The 17345-nt window shown below is 39.7% G+C and overlaps 1 protein-coding gene across 3 annotated transcripts in view; it reads left to right on the forward strand.

The window, feature by feature from the left end:
* Window positions 1–17345, forward strand: part of SIPA1L3 (signal induced proliferation associated 1 like 3) — a 3185962-nt gene that overhangs the window by 2723175 nt on the left and 445442 nt on the right. For all 3 annotated transcript variants that reach the window (XM_044062280.1, XM_044062270.1, XM_044062288.1), the window contains exon 18: window positions 14121–14267. In XM_044062280.1, coding sequence (XP_043918215.1) covers window positions 14121–14267 — 147 coding nt within the window. The remainder of the gene's footprint in view (window positions 1–14120; window positions 14268–17345) is intronic.

Consider the following 17345-nt stretch of genomic DNA (forward strand, 5'->3'; position numbering starts at 1 on the left):
GGTGTATATCAACATGTATCCATCTGAGTTGGGGGGGGGGGTCAGCACATGATGTATTCATGTATAGACACATTCTCACTCTCCTCATCTGTGAGGTAGACCAACATGTAAACATTGACCTTTTCTAAATGGACACTGGTAATGATCGGCTGAGTGTAAAAGACGAGCAAGTTGTTAATTTTATATCCATGTCTGTTACATCTGTTAGATGTCCTCAAGAAGGTCTAAGTTCTGTGAGGGTATGAATGATGACAACACTATTATCCTGTGGAACTTGACCAGGCCAAGACATTTGACATAAATCCCCATTGAGGTATTAACTCAGCACTGTTAAAAGTGGCCATGAACACTGTGAAAAACTGAGGGGCTGCCAGCCAAGCCAGATAGAATTTTGCAGATAATTCTATGTCATTGTAAATAGTAATATAATCCACAGGCTTGTTTTACAAATGTAAAGAGAACTATATGTTATGATTAAACTGTATGTTGTACTGAGCTTCAGAAATGTAACCTCTGTACACCCTGCTGAAAGAAAGCTGTTAAGTAAAGAATTTTACAACTGTGTTTGATCTCAAGCTCGGAGACAGGATGTCTGTGCTGAGAAATTCTTTCTATTATCTTAAGACATAGATAATTACTAGGTTTCACATGTAAGAGTGTCTTTTATTGCTGTGGTCTCCTGGCAGGTGCAGCTTACAAAGAAATGTAAATTTTGAGTTTCTGTTAGCCTGGGAACTAAAGGAGAAGTGATAAAAATGATGTAGTTTGAGATGAGTCGGCAGTACTGTGCATTTTCAATTAAAGACATTTTCAGAGAGAAAGATTGACTATTTTCTATCTTGTCTTGGATCTAGTAAGAACATTTACTCACCAGCACTTGCTTGCTGTGTATGTAAGTAGTATTTGGAACAGCAATTTCTCTTAGAGTTAGGAATTTAGCCATATTAGTCTATCTGTTTTTTATATATGTCAGACTATCCTACAATATTGTATTATTATTTTCTGTGATTTCCGAACTCTGTGATATCATTGTGTTGAAGTAATAAGTATTGTCTTGTGTTTTTATTTATTAAATATTTTTAAACCTTTTAACTGTGGCTGTTTTGTGTAGAGATAATTTAAACTCTAAAATACTTGCATGTATTTGGTAATACTGTACAAAGCCACTCTAATAGCCTTGCTGTTCGTCACACTTACTAATTGGATAATAATAGTATTGCACAGTAACACTGGACATCCTTTGGGAAGGGCCTTATTAGTAGCTGATGAATAGTGATTGGTGGCAGTGATTTCTACCTTATAGTCTGAAGAGAAGGAGGCATAGCTGGAGAACCTGTGCCAGCCTTCCCCAGGAGTGTCTGTGTGTTTGTATATAACTCATATCTCAAAGTGTGTGTGTCAGCTACTTGGGCAATGGATAAGAAGTACTGCTTGGACAGAGAGGGTGCTGGAGGTTTTGGCTTGACCACTAGTCTGAGATCTGTACCCTATAGCTGTGCCAGTGGGGGGAGTCTTATTGGGGATCTGGAGAGAAAGGAAGAAACCAGCCCCAGACTGACAAATGATCTCTTTGTGCTCTTAAAGGAAATTGTACTTTAGTTGTAATTCTGAAGGGATGATATATGCCCTTAAATGCCCATGCAATAAATTTTATATTGGGGAAACTAAAAGGGCTTTTAAGCTCAGGCTTATGGAACATGCGAGGGACATTACTAATAATAAGGAAGAGAGTTCTGTAGCTGTACATTTTAGGAATTTTCATAATGGTAGAAATGAGGGTTTGCAAGGTACAGTTTTAGAAAAAATAAATTGTTCCTGGCATGATAGTTTGAATATTAAACAAGTTTTATTACATAAAGAAGCTATTTATATTTTGAAATTTAACACTATGCATCCAAATGGTCTTAATGAAGAATTAAATTGGAGAGTATTTATTTGATGCAATGATTGGTTTATATTTAATTGATTTATTATATAATTGTTTTATTAATTGATATGTATTATATATAATGTGCTTGTGTTCATGAGTTTTTTTACTCCTTGAAGGCTACGGCCGAGACGTCAGAGAATTAAATTTGTTTCTTTAGTTGTGGATTTGTCTGTTGTTTTTCCAGTAGTGTATGTATAGTTTAGTGCAGGGTTAGTTGTAGGATTATAAGTGTGTGTGTGTGTATTGATGTTTTTTAGGTGTGCTTGGGTTGTGTGTATGTGTTTCAAAATAGCAAATTTTTTCCCGAAGGAAAGAATTTGCTGTTTTGAATGCTCAATACTATGTGGTTTAGATATTTTAGGTTCAATGAAATAGCATTCGCTATTTTCATCTTTCGATAACGTGATATAAACGCATCCAGTCAGACTACCCAGGTCAACAAATGTAAAATAAATAATAAATAAATACTTGTTATCCTTCCAATGTGGACACCCCTCACTGGTGCTAGTGGTGAGGATTGAGGCTGCTTGATTACTGGGCCGGTGCATGGGCATCACATATTAATTGCTTGGCAGTGGTGGGATATCCACATCAAATATTAATTGTTTGATTGTGGTGAGTTAGCCACATCACATACTAATTGGCTTGTAGTGGTGTGGACATTAATTCCTGTAGCTTGTGTATAGTGATCACTTAAGGTGTTTTTTTTTACTTTAAATCAGCCACACAGTGAACATTCAGAGGTCAGATCACAATTGTTTTATTTTGTTTGTTAGCTTAGTTAGTCAGGGAGAGCAGGAAAGCATGTTTGCAGAAGAGTATGGCACGCTGACAAGGAGCCATTTGGCTGAGATGTGCCAGGCTAAAGGACTGGTGCATGGAAACCTGACTGAAGCAGACTTGTTTGCATCTTTGGTCCCAGCTGCAGCAGAAAGTAGCAACCAAGAGGACGATCAGACTGGCTGTGGAGATGTACAACACTCAGAGAGTGGACAGCTCAACCTTTCTGCATAGGACTTAGAAATCCATCTGGAGCTAAAGTGACTTGAGTTGGAGGCCAGACATTTGCAAATAGACGATGAGGAGAAGGAGGGGCAGAGGCACATGAAAAGGAGATGCTGACTCTTTGCCAGAGTCATGGAGGTAATGGGGAAGGGAGTAACCGGACCCCAGAAGCACAAAAGGTCAGTAAATTTCTTCCACAGTTTACAGAGGGGGATAATATTGATAGTTTCATTCGTATGTTTGAGAGAGTATGTAAACAGTATGATGTTGACCAAAGGCTCTGGGTACAGTTCCTGACTCCCTTATTCCACGGTAAAGCTGTAACAGTGCTGTCTAAACTATCCAATCGTGATTTTTTAAATTATACTACTGTTAAGAATTGTTTGCTAGAATTTTTTAAGCTAACACCTGAAGCTTATAGGAAAAAGTTTTGTGAGCATAGACGCAAGGCAGATGAAAGTGTGTATGAATGTGTTGCTGAACTGAGCACTTATTTTCATAGGTGGGTGAGTGGATGTCAGGTCACCACGTTTGCAGGGCTGGCAGATCTTTTGGTGAGGGAACAAGCCCTTAGCACTTTGCTTGAGGACATGAGGATCTGGTTTCGCTGATAAACAATGTGCTGCTTCAGATGAGTTGGGGAGGAAGGGAGACCTATACATTGCAAGCAGAGCATCACTGCACAGGAAAGGGATACCCAGTGCTGCTCATGGGTATAAAGGAACCCATGGTGGGCAGCCCGGACTGCCCCAACAGAATCTGCCAGTAGCATGGGAAGCCACTAGTCCTGGTACATGTCCAGGACCTAAGGTTAAATGTTTTGAATGCAACCAGTTGGGCCATGTAGCATATAGATGTCCATGGAGGCAAGGTGGGGAACAAAAGGTGGGAGAGCCATTAAGTGGAAATGGCAAAATGTCAATAGTAGGTTGTCTTGAGACAACAGGGGTACCAAACTACCATCCTGCAGATGTCCTGATAGGGAAGTATTTTGATAATGCAGTACCGTGTGTTCATGCAGTTACACGCAGTCAGGCTTGGAGACAAGCATGTGGGTCTGCTAGCCTTGGGGGAGACCCAGACAGGCCGCACACTTGCAGCCAAGACTGGTGAGGGAGAGAGCTACCCTGTAACAGTAAGACTGAAGATGAACCACAGCTACTTGTGGGTACTGATGGCCCCTTGGACAGAGTGAATGTAAGGGCAGAGGTGAATAGTAGTACCCAGGCTGACAGTGAGGCACCACTGTCAGAGGATACCAGACTTACTGTGGAAGGGGAGCCGGGAAGGGTTACAAAGAGAGAGTTGAGACAGGCTCAGCTCTCAGACCTTACATTAGAAGGCCTGCGGTAGGTAGCTAGTGAGGCACCTGATTCTCAAGGGAAGGGGGAATCTGTATATTGGGACAAAGGGTTACTGTATAGAGAGTGGACCCCTGAGGGAGGACTAGAAGGTGAGAGGATACAGCAGTTGGTAGTGCCTAGAGCCTATCTTCTGGCACTTCTAGCCGTAGCCCATGATATTCCCTTTGCAGGATATATGGGCATAAATCATACAAAGAGATGTGTTATGCTAAACTTCTGTTGGCCTGGAATTTCCAGAGATGTAACAGGGTACTGCAGGACCTGTGAGCAGAGCCAAAAGGTAGGCAAGGCAGTAGACAAGGTGCGAGCTCCTTTGATGCCTTTGCCTGTGATTGAGGAGCCATTTCAGAGGGTAACTATGGATATGGTGTGGCCTCTGAATACCCCAAGTTCCACAGGGAAAAAGTATATCCTAGTGGTAGTGGATTATGCTACAAAATACCCTGAGACAGTGAGACTCTGTCCTCCATTGAGGCAGAAAAGGTGGCAATTGCTTTGTTAGAGATTTTCAGCAGGGTAGGTTCCCAAAAGAAATACTGACTGGCAGATGTGCCAGTTTCATGTCAGACCTGCTGACTTATCTGTGGCAGTACTGTGAGGTGAAGCACCTAAAGACCACCCCCTACCATTCCCAGACTAATGGTCTTGAGAGGTTAAACTCTATAAAGTCCATGCTATGGGCATTTGCAGACCAGTTTAAGAGAGTGGGACAACTATTTGCCCCATCTGTTGTTTGCTTACAGAGAGGTTATCCAGGAATCCACAGGTTTTTCACCCTTTGAATTTTTGTGTGAGCATAGGATGAGAGGGCCTCTAGACTTAATTCGAGATGAGTGGTAGGGTGATTGTGAATCCCACAAGGAGTCTGTTGTGGCATATGTCCTAAACCTCAGGACAAGGCTCAGGGAATTCATGGGCTTGGCCCAGGAGAACCTGGAAGAAGCCCAACAGCAGAAAAAGGTCTGATCTGACAGGAATGATCGAGCTAGAGAGTATGCTGTAGGGCAGCAGGTAATGGTTCTCATTCCTGTCAGACACAACAAGCTGCAGGCAGCTTGGGAGGGTCCCTACAAGGTGGTAAGAAAGTTCAGTGATGTTAACTACATGGCAGAACTGCTAGGCAGGAGGGAGGGGCACAAATTGTACCATGTTAACATGATGAAACCTTACCATGATAGGGAGGCCCTTGTGCTGAGTATTTGCAGTGGATTGCAGGACGATTCTGAGGGAGATCTGGTGACTGATCTCCTCACTTGAGGCTCAGACTAACACCTCAATGGAGGGGGGGGGCAATGTCCCAGAAGCTATCTCCTACCCAGGTTTGAGATATCCGATCAGTATTACAAGAGTTTGGAGACATGTTCACTGGGAAACCAGGATGCGCCTACCTGGTGCAGCACAGGTGGATACAGGACCCCAAAAGCCTATTAGGCAGGCCCCTTATGCCTGAGAGAGTCAAACAGACACTGAGGGAGAAGATACAGGAAATGTTGGAAATAGGGGTAATTCAAGAGTCCAACAGTCCCTGGGCCTCTCCAGTGGTGCAGGGCCAAACAAAGATGGCAGCACCAGGTTCTGTGTGGACTACAATAAATTAAATAGTCACACAGAGTCAGTTGCTTACCCCATGCCTAGGACAGATGAAGCCCTAGAGCAGCTGGGTGGGGTTAAGTATCTTACCACCATTGATCTTACCAAGGGTTACTGGCAGGTGCCCTTGACTCCCAATGCTAGAGAGAGGTCAGCCTGTGTGGCTTCTTTTGGTTTGGATGAGTTCACAAAGATGCCCTTTGGGATGAAAAATGCCCCAGTGACTTTCCAGAGGCTGGTAGGTCATATCCTAGCAGGAGCAGGAGGGTTTGCCCTTGCTTACCTAGATGATATTGCTATCTACAGCCATTCTTGGCAGGAGCACCTTCAGCATGTCAGGGAGGTGCTAGGCAGACTACAGAGAGCAGGGCTGACCATTAAGCGCAGCAAATATCAGGTGGGGTATAGCAGAGGTCTCCTAGCTGGGACATAGAGTAGGGAGTGGTAAGATTAGGCCAGAACCTGCCAAAGTAGAAGCCATTCAGGCATGGCCTGCACTTTTTAATAAAAAAGCAGGTGCGGTCATTCTTAGCAACAGCAGGGTACTACAGAAAGTTGTCCCCGGTTATAGTACCATAACTGCTCCACTCACAGACCTGACAAGGAAAAACAAGCCAGATAAGGTAGTGTGGACCCCAGCATGTGAGCATGCATTCCAGAAGCTTAAAGAAGCTTTGGGAGGGCCCCCTTCGTTAGCCAGTCCAGATTACTGCAAAGAATTTGTTGTGCAGGTGGATGCTTCGAACCATGTGGTGAGGGCTATACTTAACCAGATTTCTTCAGGGGGAGAAGTGCACCCAGTGGTTTTTCTCAGTCGTAGGCTCCAACCCAGGTAGGAATGCTGTGCAGCTGTAGAAAAGGAATGTCTAGCCATAGTGTGGGCACTGCAGAAACTTTAGCCTTATCTGTATGGAAGGAAATTCATTGTAGTTACAGATCACAATCCCCTAACATGGTTACATCGAGCCAGCCAGCAAAATGCCAAGTTGCTAAGGTGGAGCCTAGGGTTGCAAGCATATATGTCAGTGCAGTACCACAGTGAGATTAGCAATGCCAGTGCAAATGAGCTCTCAAGACAGGGAATGGGGTAAGGTGTACCTATATAGACCTAACCCTCTCGAGCAACATTTCTCAAGGGACACTTGAAAAACTAGCTTGAGTTCTCGGGTGTGTGTGTGAAAAAGTGAGGGGCTGCCAGCCCAACCAGATAGAATTTTGTAGATAATTCTATGTCATTGTAAACATTAATGTAATCCACAGGCTTGTTTTACAAATGTAAAGAGAACTATATGTTATTATTAAACTGTATGGTGTACTGAGCTTCAAAAGTCTAACCACAGTGCACCCTGCTGGAAGAAAGCTGGTAAGTAAAGACTTTTACAACTGTGTTTGATCTCAAGCTTGGAGACAGGATGCCTGGGCTGGGAAATTCTTTCTATTGTCTTATGACATTGATAATTACTAGGTTTCACATGTAAAAGTGTCTTTTATTGCTCTGGGTTTCCTGGAAGGGTGCAGCTTACAAAGAAATGTAAATTGTGAGTTTCTGTTAGCCTGGGAACTAAAGGAGAAGTGATAAAAATGATGTAATCTGAGATGAGTCAGCAGTACTGTGTATTATGAATTTAAGACTTTCTCAGAAAGATTGAGCATTTTGTATCTCGTCTTGGATCTACTAAGAACATTCACTCACCAGCACTTGCTTGCTCTGTATGTAAGTAGTGTTTAGAACAGTGATTTCTCTTAGAGTTAGATAGAAATTTAACCAGATTAGTCTGTTTTCTGTATTTGTCAGACTATCCTACAAAATTGGTTTAAAGTATTTCCTGTGATTTCTGAACTGTGTAATGTCATTGTGTTGAAGTAATAAGAATTGTCTTGTGTTTTTTTTATTATTTATTAAATATTTTTAAACATTTTAAATGTGGCTGTTTTGTGTAGAGTTAATTTAAGCTCTAGAGTACTTGCATGTATTTGGTGATACTGTACAAAGCCACTCCAGTAGCCTTGCTGTTCATCACACTTACTAATTGGATATTAATAATATTGCACAGTAAAATTGGACACCCTTTGGGAAGGGCCTTATTAGTAGCTGATAAATAGTGTTTGGTGGCAATGATTTCTACCTTATAGTCTGGAAAGAAGGGGGCATAGTTGGAGAGCCTGTGCCAGCCTTCTCCATGAGTGTTTCTGTGTTTGTATATAACTCATATCTCAAAGTGTGTGTCAGCTACTTGGGCAGGGACACAAAGCACTGGTTGGACAGAGAGTGTGCTGGCAGTTTTGGCTTGACCACTAAGCTGAGATCTGTACCCTATAGCTGTGCCAGTGGGGAGTTTTATTGGGGATCTGAACAGAAAGGGAGAACCCAGCCCCAGACTGACTGTGATCTCTGTATGCTCTTAAGGGAGATTGTGCTTTACTCTGTTTGTACTTGTTATCCTCCCAATGTGGGCACCCCTCACTGGTGAGGATTGAGGCTCCTTGATTACTGGGCCAGTGCAGAGGCATCACAAACACCAATATAGCCATGTGGGTACACCACTGGATCAGATGCATGGCATCTTAATATGTTGAGATGTATGAAGTGACCTATATCTCGAGTCCATTGATCAGGTCTGTACATCAGGGATGTCTTTCTTTCTTGTCCATTATTTAAGTCCAGATGTCAAGAATGACATACAGATCATGTGTCCAACATCTGCCTGGAGGACTGCAGATTGTGGGCAATCATTAACTCCAGCTTTGATATTAGCGCCTTCTTTGTGGAGTCTGCATGTCCTCCCCGCGGTCGAGTGGCGTTCGAAAGACATGCGTAGAATGAGAATGCCTTCATTGAAGGTTGGGCATCGAGCTGGCACCTCGGCACCCGTAAAAATATCTACTGCCAATCATTAGCGAACTAGAGTTCCGCTGTGGCGACCCCTAGCCGGGAAAAGCCGAAAGAAGAACAAACAGACAGTGGCAGTACACACCAAGGATTGCTGCTGCAGCTGTAAGATGAAATAAAAACATGGGGGGATGTGTTATGTTACAGAAACACATGCACAACCCAATAATAATGTAGATCTCACATCCCTATGAGCAGATTACATAGTATGTGACCTGTGTACTGGGATAGATGGTATGTGTAACGTTCACCAGCATGTGTCCACAGTGGTGACTACTCCATTGTATGTAAGACAACTCCTGAGTTTGTGCAGGACATCCACATCAAAGGCCATAATACCTCCATAGTTCACAGCCTTCATCAAACCAATAACTAAGGGCAATGTACCTTTCTTCATGTACCTCCAGTGATGTGTAACTCAAGGGTACCACCTTTGCCACAGTGAGCTCCTACACATCTTATTGGCCATATGTAGGTGTTCTTTTTGTTGCATAAACATTACTGTCTGATGGTTGGAACCCCCATCGAGATGTTATACCAGATGCATGTGTGATACCTGTTCTGATGATGCACACAGTACATACATAGCTGCTTGACAACATTGATAACATGGGTTACATTTGTGACAGTGTGGACTATGCCATATATATGCCATGAACACCAGTCAGCTAGCCTGATTTATCATTATGCCACATCCAGTAGATGCTACAGTGTCACAACGGTGTGCTTGATTACCCTCATAGATTGCTGACATTTCATAATATTTGTACAAGTGTTATTTATGCAGATCACATATGTTATGTCAGAGACATGGGATTACTGGTGGTGGTATTCTGATATTTTTCATGATTGTGTGTGCTTCTGTTTACTGTTGTCCATGAGGGTGTAACTGTGTCCCACTTGGTGGAGACCTCTGATGACATTACAGTCATATTCAAGCAAATCAGTTTGACAATTTCACAGTATGCACCTAACCTCGATTGTATACAACATTCCTGATGTCCTGCATTGTTCATATCAGGATGCTTATATTTCAGAGACATCCTTTTCCATTGTTATGTCACCTTATGTGACAGTTACATAATATACATCTGCACTGTGCAGTCCGTACTGTACCATGTTGATATATGATTAGTGTTCCTGCTTACAACTGTCTTCCATTTACCTCCCCTCATCTGCTGTACATTATGATGCCTCAGCTGTCCTCTGTGCCTGTGTTCATTCGTACAATTCATCTGTGCATCCTTATTCATTACAACACACTTCCCCTTGTTTATTTTATATGGAAATCCATGCACCATTACAGATCATTTACACAGCTTTTGAACAGAATGCCTGAAATGGAATTTCACAGTACTCTACACTGTATACACTGCCCTGTAATGCATTTAGACCATAACATTGCTATATTATTAACCCTGGTAATCCTTGTGGCATTCCATGCAATCCTGCAGACCTACTTTGCCTGTAGGTAAACAGCTGTATATGTCTGCTGCTATCCATGTTGCTATTCACAGTTTCCTGGTCAGCAGCACTACTGCTAGCCACGAAAATGCTCTTGTTTACATTTATACTTTGTATTCTGCATGGATATGTAATGACTGCCACTGCTCACGATGCAAATATGTAAACTCTGTGTAGGCTTCACGTGAAGCTTACATGGTGGTTAGTGAATCCCTCAAGACCATGAAGTCTAACCCACTTACTGTACTTTGGGTAGTAATATGTAAATTCTATCTGAGTTTATACTACAGAATATGTATCAATATAATACCAAATATTTTCATACATTTCTGAAGACAGTTACCCTCTTTTGTTATATTTTCCCTTCTAGGCCTCCTAACTATATCCTCATTGTTGCAAATCAAATTCCACTCCCCACCTGTAAGTAATATTCCCTGCTGAAAGCTGATTATTGTGTCCAAATTGTTTTATGCTCCAAAGTAACAGTTTAAGTGGAATATAAATACATGCCAGAATAATCCTCATCCCTTGCCTGTAGCCCCGTACTTCTACAAATCTGTCATTATTATCTTTTTTCCTCTTTTACCACTACTGGAGCTTTTCTAGCAATTCATTTAATATAAGCAGCCTTATTTTCATTTGTCCCTTATATTCTGCAGAGTATCCATCCTGAAATCCTTTCTTTGTCAAACTCATAAGCTTATTTGTTTCCAGGTGTGTCTCCTGTAGCATTGCAATTTGTACTGTGCTCTTCCTAATATAATTCACTGTTCTTTCCTTTTTTGTTTACTTGTGAATCCATTTACATTTCAAGATAAAATGGAAACTGTTGCCATTATGGTAAGAAGTATATGGCAGTTTTTAATGTCTATTTCCAGGTTTTGTGATGCATGCACCCATTAATGTTTGGCAGGTTAATCCTTTATACAGTTTTTCTTATCATCAACAGTGGAATCTGTGTCCCATTTTTACAGGACTTTTTGTTTTAATAAAAAAAACCTCAAATGAAAGACCAAACACACCCCATAACCTGTTAATTTAATACAAACACATATAATAAATGTATATCTTCAAATAATGAAGTTTAACCCTCCTAATAGGAGTGTTTGTGCCAAATAGACAGCTGCTAACACAGGTCTTGATTAACCTAAAATTGAGTTTATCCATGCTAAGATGCATGCTATTGCCTGTGCTTCTGCTTACACTAATTGGTGTCTATCTCTTTTGTTTTTAATTTTTATCCCCCACCCCACCCAACATGGTTCCGCCTTGAGATCTGACTTGCTTGCTACCCTTTAACCTGAGCTTCCCTGGAGCCTGCTGCCACAGTTGATTTAAAGTTTACATTTTAGAAGACTTTGTAGTTACTTAAATCAAACTAGTGACAGAACTTTGGCTTTATTATTTAAATCACCTTTGCTAATTTTTCACAAGGATAGAGAATCTTTATGGACTAATCCGGCTTTTTATACCAAAGAAGGCCTCTGAGTCTAACTTCAGCCAGTTTATTCATTTGCCAGTGTTTTTCCTGAAATTTGCTAAAAAAAGGGGAGTACATTCTTCATTGGTTTTGCACTTACAGTTAAGTATCTATTTAGATAGAACAAAGAACATCAGAAGATATGACCAACTTTTTATATCCTTTTCCAAAGCTAGATTTGGAGCAAGAGTATGTAAGGTTACTTTGTGCAGACAGCTTACTTGACTGAATTTCTTATAGGTATAATGTCAAAAGGTTGCCCTTGACTTGCAGACCCAAGGCTCACACTATTTGGCCAATATCCAATTCACCAACTTTTTTTCATCGTACATTGTTGGACAGTATCTGCGCAGTGGCCACTTGGTCCAGTAACCACACTTTTGTGACTCACTATAAGCTTGATATTAAGTTGAAGTCTAGGGCTACATTCGGCTCCAACATCCTGCAAATGTCCTTCCTTAATGCCACCAACATCAACCTGGCAGATACTAAAGTTATGTACTTGCTGTAATGCTAGATGGTGTTGTCCTCTTCCATCCATCTCAACATTCCATCCTTTTGTTCTTCTTCCAAATTGACACCTTATGATTTTCTGTTTCTAGAGGACCTTGAGGGTCTTCCTGAAGTCATCTTGTGTTGGACCTCATTATGCCTTGGTCCTGGTATTTCTTCTTTGGTTTATGGCTTGTTTAAAGGGCTACAGTGTGGATGGGGTAAACTTGATGTGAGGGGATTGGGTGGTACAAGGCTGTATGGGAGAGGAGGTTGAGCTTCAGAGCCATAGTCTGATTGTAAGCCTTGGATCCTATAACCCGCAGGTTGAGAAAGATAGAAGAAGACAATATGGTTATGCGTCATGTTAAGTACATCACTTTCATTTACTGTTAGTACTCTAGTAGAGGTGGCATGGAAATATCATTGAGGTATTTAATGGAACGGTGTGAAATTCAAGACAGTGGCATCTTTCAGAAAAGGAACTCTTGAAGAGTAAATGGCATACTATAAAATGGATGGTGTTGATTCAGTATAAAAATTGTTTTTTTTTTTTTTTTTTTTTTACAAAACTTAGCAATCCTGAACACACAGAGACAAAGTTATTACGTTTGCCATTGGTTTAGAAATGGGGAATTAGAGTGCATGTAGCAGCCGTAAAGTGGTACCATTCCTTTCTATCTCTGAGCATTAAAATCGTAACACTAGCCTCTAAAAATCATATCAGAGGGTTGGAAACAGGAACACTTTCTTATTTTTCACAATAGAAGAGAAGGTTTTATAAACTAGATTCTATATGTAGTTAGTGATAGGGAAATTTTGTATAGGCACAGTTTATTGAATAGGATCTGTATCCACAAACAGGTCTGGCTTTATGAGGAATGTCTATAAATGCAGGAGGGGGGGAAGACCAATTAAGGACCAAAGTAATATCACTATGCCTAAATCACAACAGTTAAAAGGTATGTATGGTACTGAAAAAAGAAAGTGTTTGCTACAGTGGTTAGTCCACACAGATTCCAGAAACAGAGGTTGGTGGTTTGATTCTTATTCTGTGAGTTTTTTTTTTTTTTACAGTGAAAGTGGATCAGTGGTTATATTTTTGTCGTCTGATGAAGCAGTGTTATCATTGTGAAAGCACTTACATCTATCTATCATTAAAGGTGTAGTTTAAGAAGTTCTGAGAATATTTATTTTGTCTGCCTTTTATCTACACGATTTTCTTTTGGATTTGTGGACTGCATAGTTTTGTTGTATTTAATACTTTATACCTCACTTATTTGACCTAGTATTGAACACAGTGCTATACTTTCCAACTTTCACACATGCCACATGGAAGAACTTGAAAAGGTAGTGATTCCTCCCTAGAGAACTCATAGGGGTTGGAAGTCTGGAACTGGTGAGAAACTCTTCAGAAACTGTTTGTTATATTCTTTTTCTTAGTAGTTGCTCAGTGGTGACATCTGCCTAGTCTGTAATGCAGTGACTAATCTGATTCTGTATGAAAGTCAGTGCTTGGAGCACATCACTGGCAGAGCCAGCACTAGCACTGATAGATGCCGTAGACAACACAGTCTAAAGCTAAAGCTTCTCTTTAGTTCCTAGAGAAACCAGTCATCAAACTCTTTCAAAAGTAGTCCTTGCACATATAAAGGAAGTAGAAAATCTCAATGTGGGTTAAAGCCCATTAGGTCATAACCTTGACATTAAAACCTATGAATATGAATGTTAAAGACAGAGATATGCTTGAGTTACTTGCAGTGACAGCTTATTTAGGAGATACAGAACTGAGCAGTCTGCATGAGCCTAAACATCCTTATCTTTTCTAAAAATGTTTCTTTTCTTGTGTGCTGTCAAAAATCTGTCTGTGACTGATAAGTATTTTTTTATGTTTCTTCCCAACAGCCAACATCTCTTCCTCAGAGCATTCACTTACTGATGCACATGACAAGGTTCAAGGGAGTCGTATTGATCCAGGGATGATGCCTCTTCCAGACACTGCCTCGGGCCTTGAATGGTCCAGCTTGGTTAGTGCAGCTAAAGCATATGAAGGTAGGAATGCAGTTTCTTTAACTAATGGTAATTGCATAAAACCAGAAAACCAAAACAGCACCAAGAAACCACCAAAAAATGGAAAGGCCAGTGATAAAAAACATTTTAATAAATACAAAACAATAAAACTGATTATATCTCTTAGCACCTTGGCTTAACAAAGCCTTTACAGAGCACAGCTTCCATTGTTTCACACACCTTTTATACATATCCCACATCAATAAAACAATTATACACTTCAACAATAAACTAATTTAACAAAAAATGCTTTAACAAGAAATTTCCCACTACAAGAAACATTCCAAGTTAACATCCTGTAAAGTCCTACAGGGAAAAAGAGTATTAAATTTCAAAATAAAAATATTTTTTCTTATGTAACTTATTTTTTTATATCCTGGGGGATAAATATTCTTTTTGTACCTGATCCAAGAAAGTCGCCTGCAGCCCTGAAGGATCCCCATCATGAAACTGCTGAAAATGTATAGCTACTGGGTTGACTTCACTAGCTTTCCTAATATCAATAACTTGCCCCTTAAGCCTGGCGGAGAAACTTCTCTTGCTTTCCCCTATATAGAAACTTTCCACATGGGCCTTTAAGCCTATATATCACCCTCACTGTCTCTCAATTAAGTGGTCCCTGTTCCTGAAGTCTAATACCATTAATATTATCAACATTTTTCACCACAAACTTACATCCTGTACATCTACCACAGGGGGAGGTACCCTTTTCTACCACCTCACTATTTCTTGTCATATTATGCATATAAAATCTACCATGTTCCAAAAAATCTTTGATACTCCTTCACCTCATAAAAGAAATTCTTAACTTTCTAGAATAAAGAAAATTAAGACTGGTATCCCTCTTTAAGATACCCCAGCTATACTTAACCAGGCTAATAGATTTTTCAGAAAACACTGTATACTTAGTAACAAATATATATATATATATATATATATATATATATATATATATATGTATATTCCGATGCTATATTTCTATTAGTAACATTATTGTTTTCTCTCCTTGATGACAAGTGGGGGAAATTATTTTTGTGGTAACTTTCTTAACTGCTTCCTAAATTACTTCACTTTTATATCCTCTATTGTGAACATTTTAGTAGTTCTCTCCATCTTCAATTGGCATTCCGGTCTGTCACTAAACAATCTAGATACTCTTAAAAGTTCGCCATAAGGTATGGATTCTGTAGTATGGGGAGGGTGGCAACTTTCTCCATGCAAAATGTGGTCCTGATGTTGAAACTTTCTATATATTCTTGTTTTAATGTTACCATCCTGAATACCTTCCACTGTTCTATCTAAATGATTTACCTTCTTTATGCAGTTCCTCAACAAATACTGTCACCTTTTCAAAACCTCCTCTACAAATAAAAGTCAACCAGTCAGTAAACCTAAAATATTTGACAACATAGTCAATAAAAAAAATCATTCTTATAAATATATACATTTTCAAACAAACCCATAAACAAATTAGCATACATGGGGGCAAAATCTGCCCCCATGATTGTTGATTGCAATTGTTTATACAATTCCCCATTAAATTCAAACATGTTAATGTTCAAATAAAATAAAAACAATTCCAAAATATAATGAGTACTAGGACTGTCACCTAGAAAATATAACAGCGCCTCTAATCCAAAGTTGTGTTGTATACTAGTTTACAGGCTGAGTACATCTACCACTACAAAAGGCATGTAACCTACCCATCTTATTTCCTTTACCTTACTATTAAAATCAAACACATCCCTAATATAGGAAGGCAACTCAACAACCTTAGTCAATAAATATTGATGTAAAAAACAAGAAATATTGTAAGTGAAATAATTACAGGTCGATACTATGGTGCGACCTGGTGGATGGTATACAGGCTCTTGTGTATTTTTGGAACACAGAAAAAGTAAGCAGTACAGCAGTTCTTAACACTGAATGTGTATTATACATCTTCATTTGAAAAGTACTTTAATCTCAAAAGTTCCTTGTACTCCTCTATTGCTTTATTCTACACATCTAACCCCACCTTAACATAAACTCTTTTATTATTCAAATGTTCATAACACATTTTCAAGTATTGATTAAAATGTAAAACAATTAATCTCCCCTTATCTGCTGGTTTAAAGACAAGCTCTTTCCTTTTACTTAAACTGTTTAAACTTTGCCATTCATTTCTGTTCAAATTGTATTTAATATTTTTACTACTTTTGTAAAACAAATTATGTTCTCTTTCTATACTAAAATTTAATGAAGAAGATAACTGCTGTATAGCCTCATTTTTAAAGTGGGGATGAAAGTCACTTCTGTGACTTATACCCTCTGTATTAAATTTACAGTATGCATTAGGATCTATGTCAGAATTGCAGGAAAAAGGTTTATCATCACTGAATGTCAATTCATCATAATTACATTGACCAGAACTGTAAGTAGTATAACCCTTAAAATAATCCAGTAAATGTAGTTTACGTACAAATTTGAAAATTTCCCCCTTAATTTCATATAACCTTGGCAAAGCAGTGGGAATAAATTTTAAGTCTGTATTCAAAACATTCACTTCCACAGATGTCAAATCGTAACCTAACAATTTACTATGCAATTGTCTTTACCATTAAAAACAGTCTCTTGTCCATGACAGTCAATTCCATTTACCGCTTTTATGCAACCGAAAGTTGGAACCAACTTCCCTGTTGCTATCCTGTCCATTCTGTGATCTCTTGCGACCACCTCCATAAAATTCCCTTTTACCACAAAAATCCTGCTGCATATAACTTTCGTTGCCTGCTTTTGGAAGTCGTGGATATTCTCCTTCACTCTTGTACTCCGTTGAAGAGGCTGCATTCTCTGCTGATGTGTAAATGGCTTATTGACGTTTTCCGGCTTCTTGTTGCCCTTCTAATCGCACTCGCTGACTGGATGAGATATGTATATAAGCCGTGTCAAACAATGGAAGATGTACTCTGTAATGGCATTGTTAAGCCGAGGTGCTGAGATATAAAATCTGTTTTATTTTTTTTTGTATTTATTAAAGTGTTTATCTCAGGTTGTTAATCTTCTTCCCATTCATCACTG

Source organism: Protopterus annectens, chromosome 1.part0 (genome assembly GCF_019279795.1).
Source record: "Protopterus annectens isolate FY-2018-M chromosome 1.part0, PAN1.0, whole genome shotgun sequence".
In the NCBI taxonomy this organism is placed as follows: Eukaryota; Metazoa; Chordata; order Ceratodontiformes; family Protopteridae; genus Protopterus; species Protopterus annectens.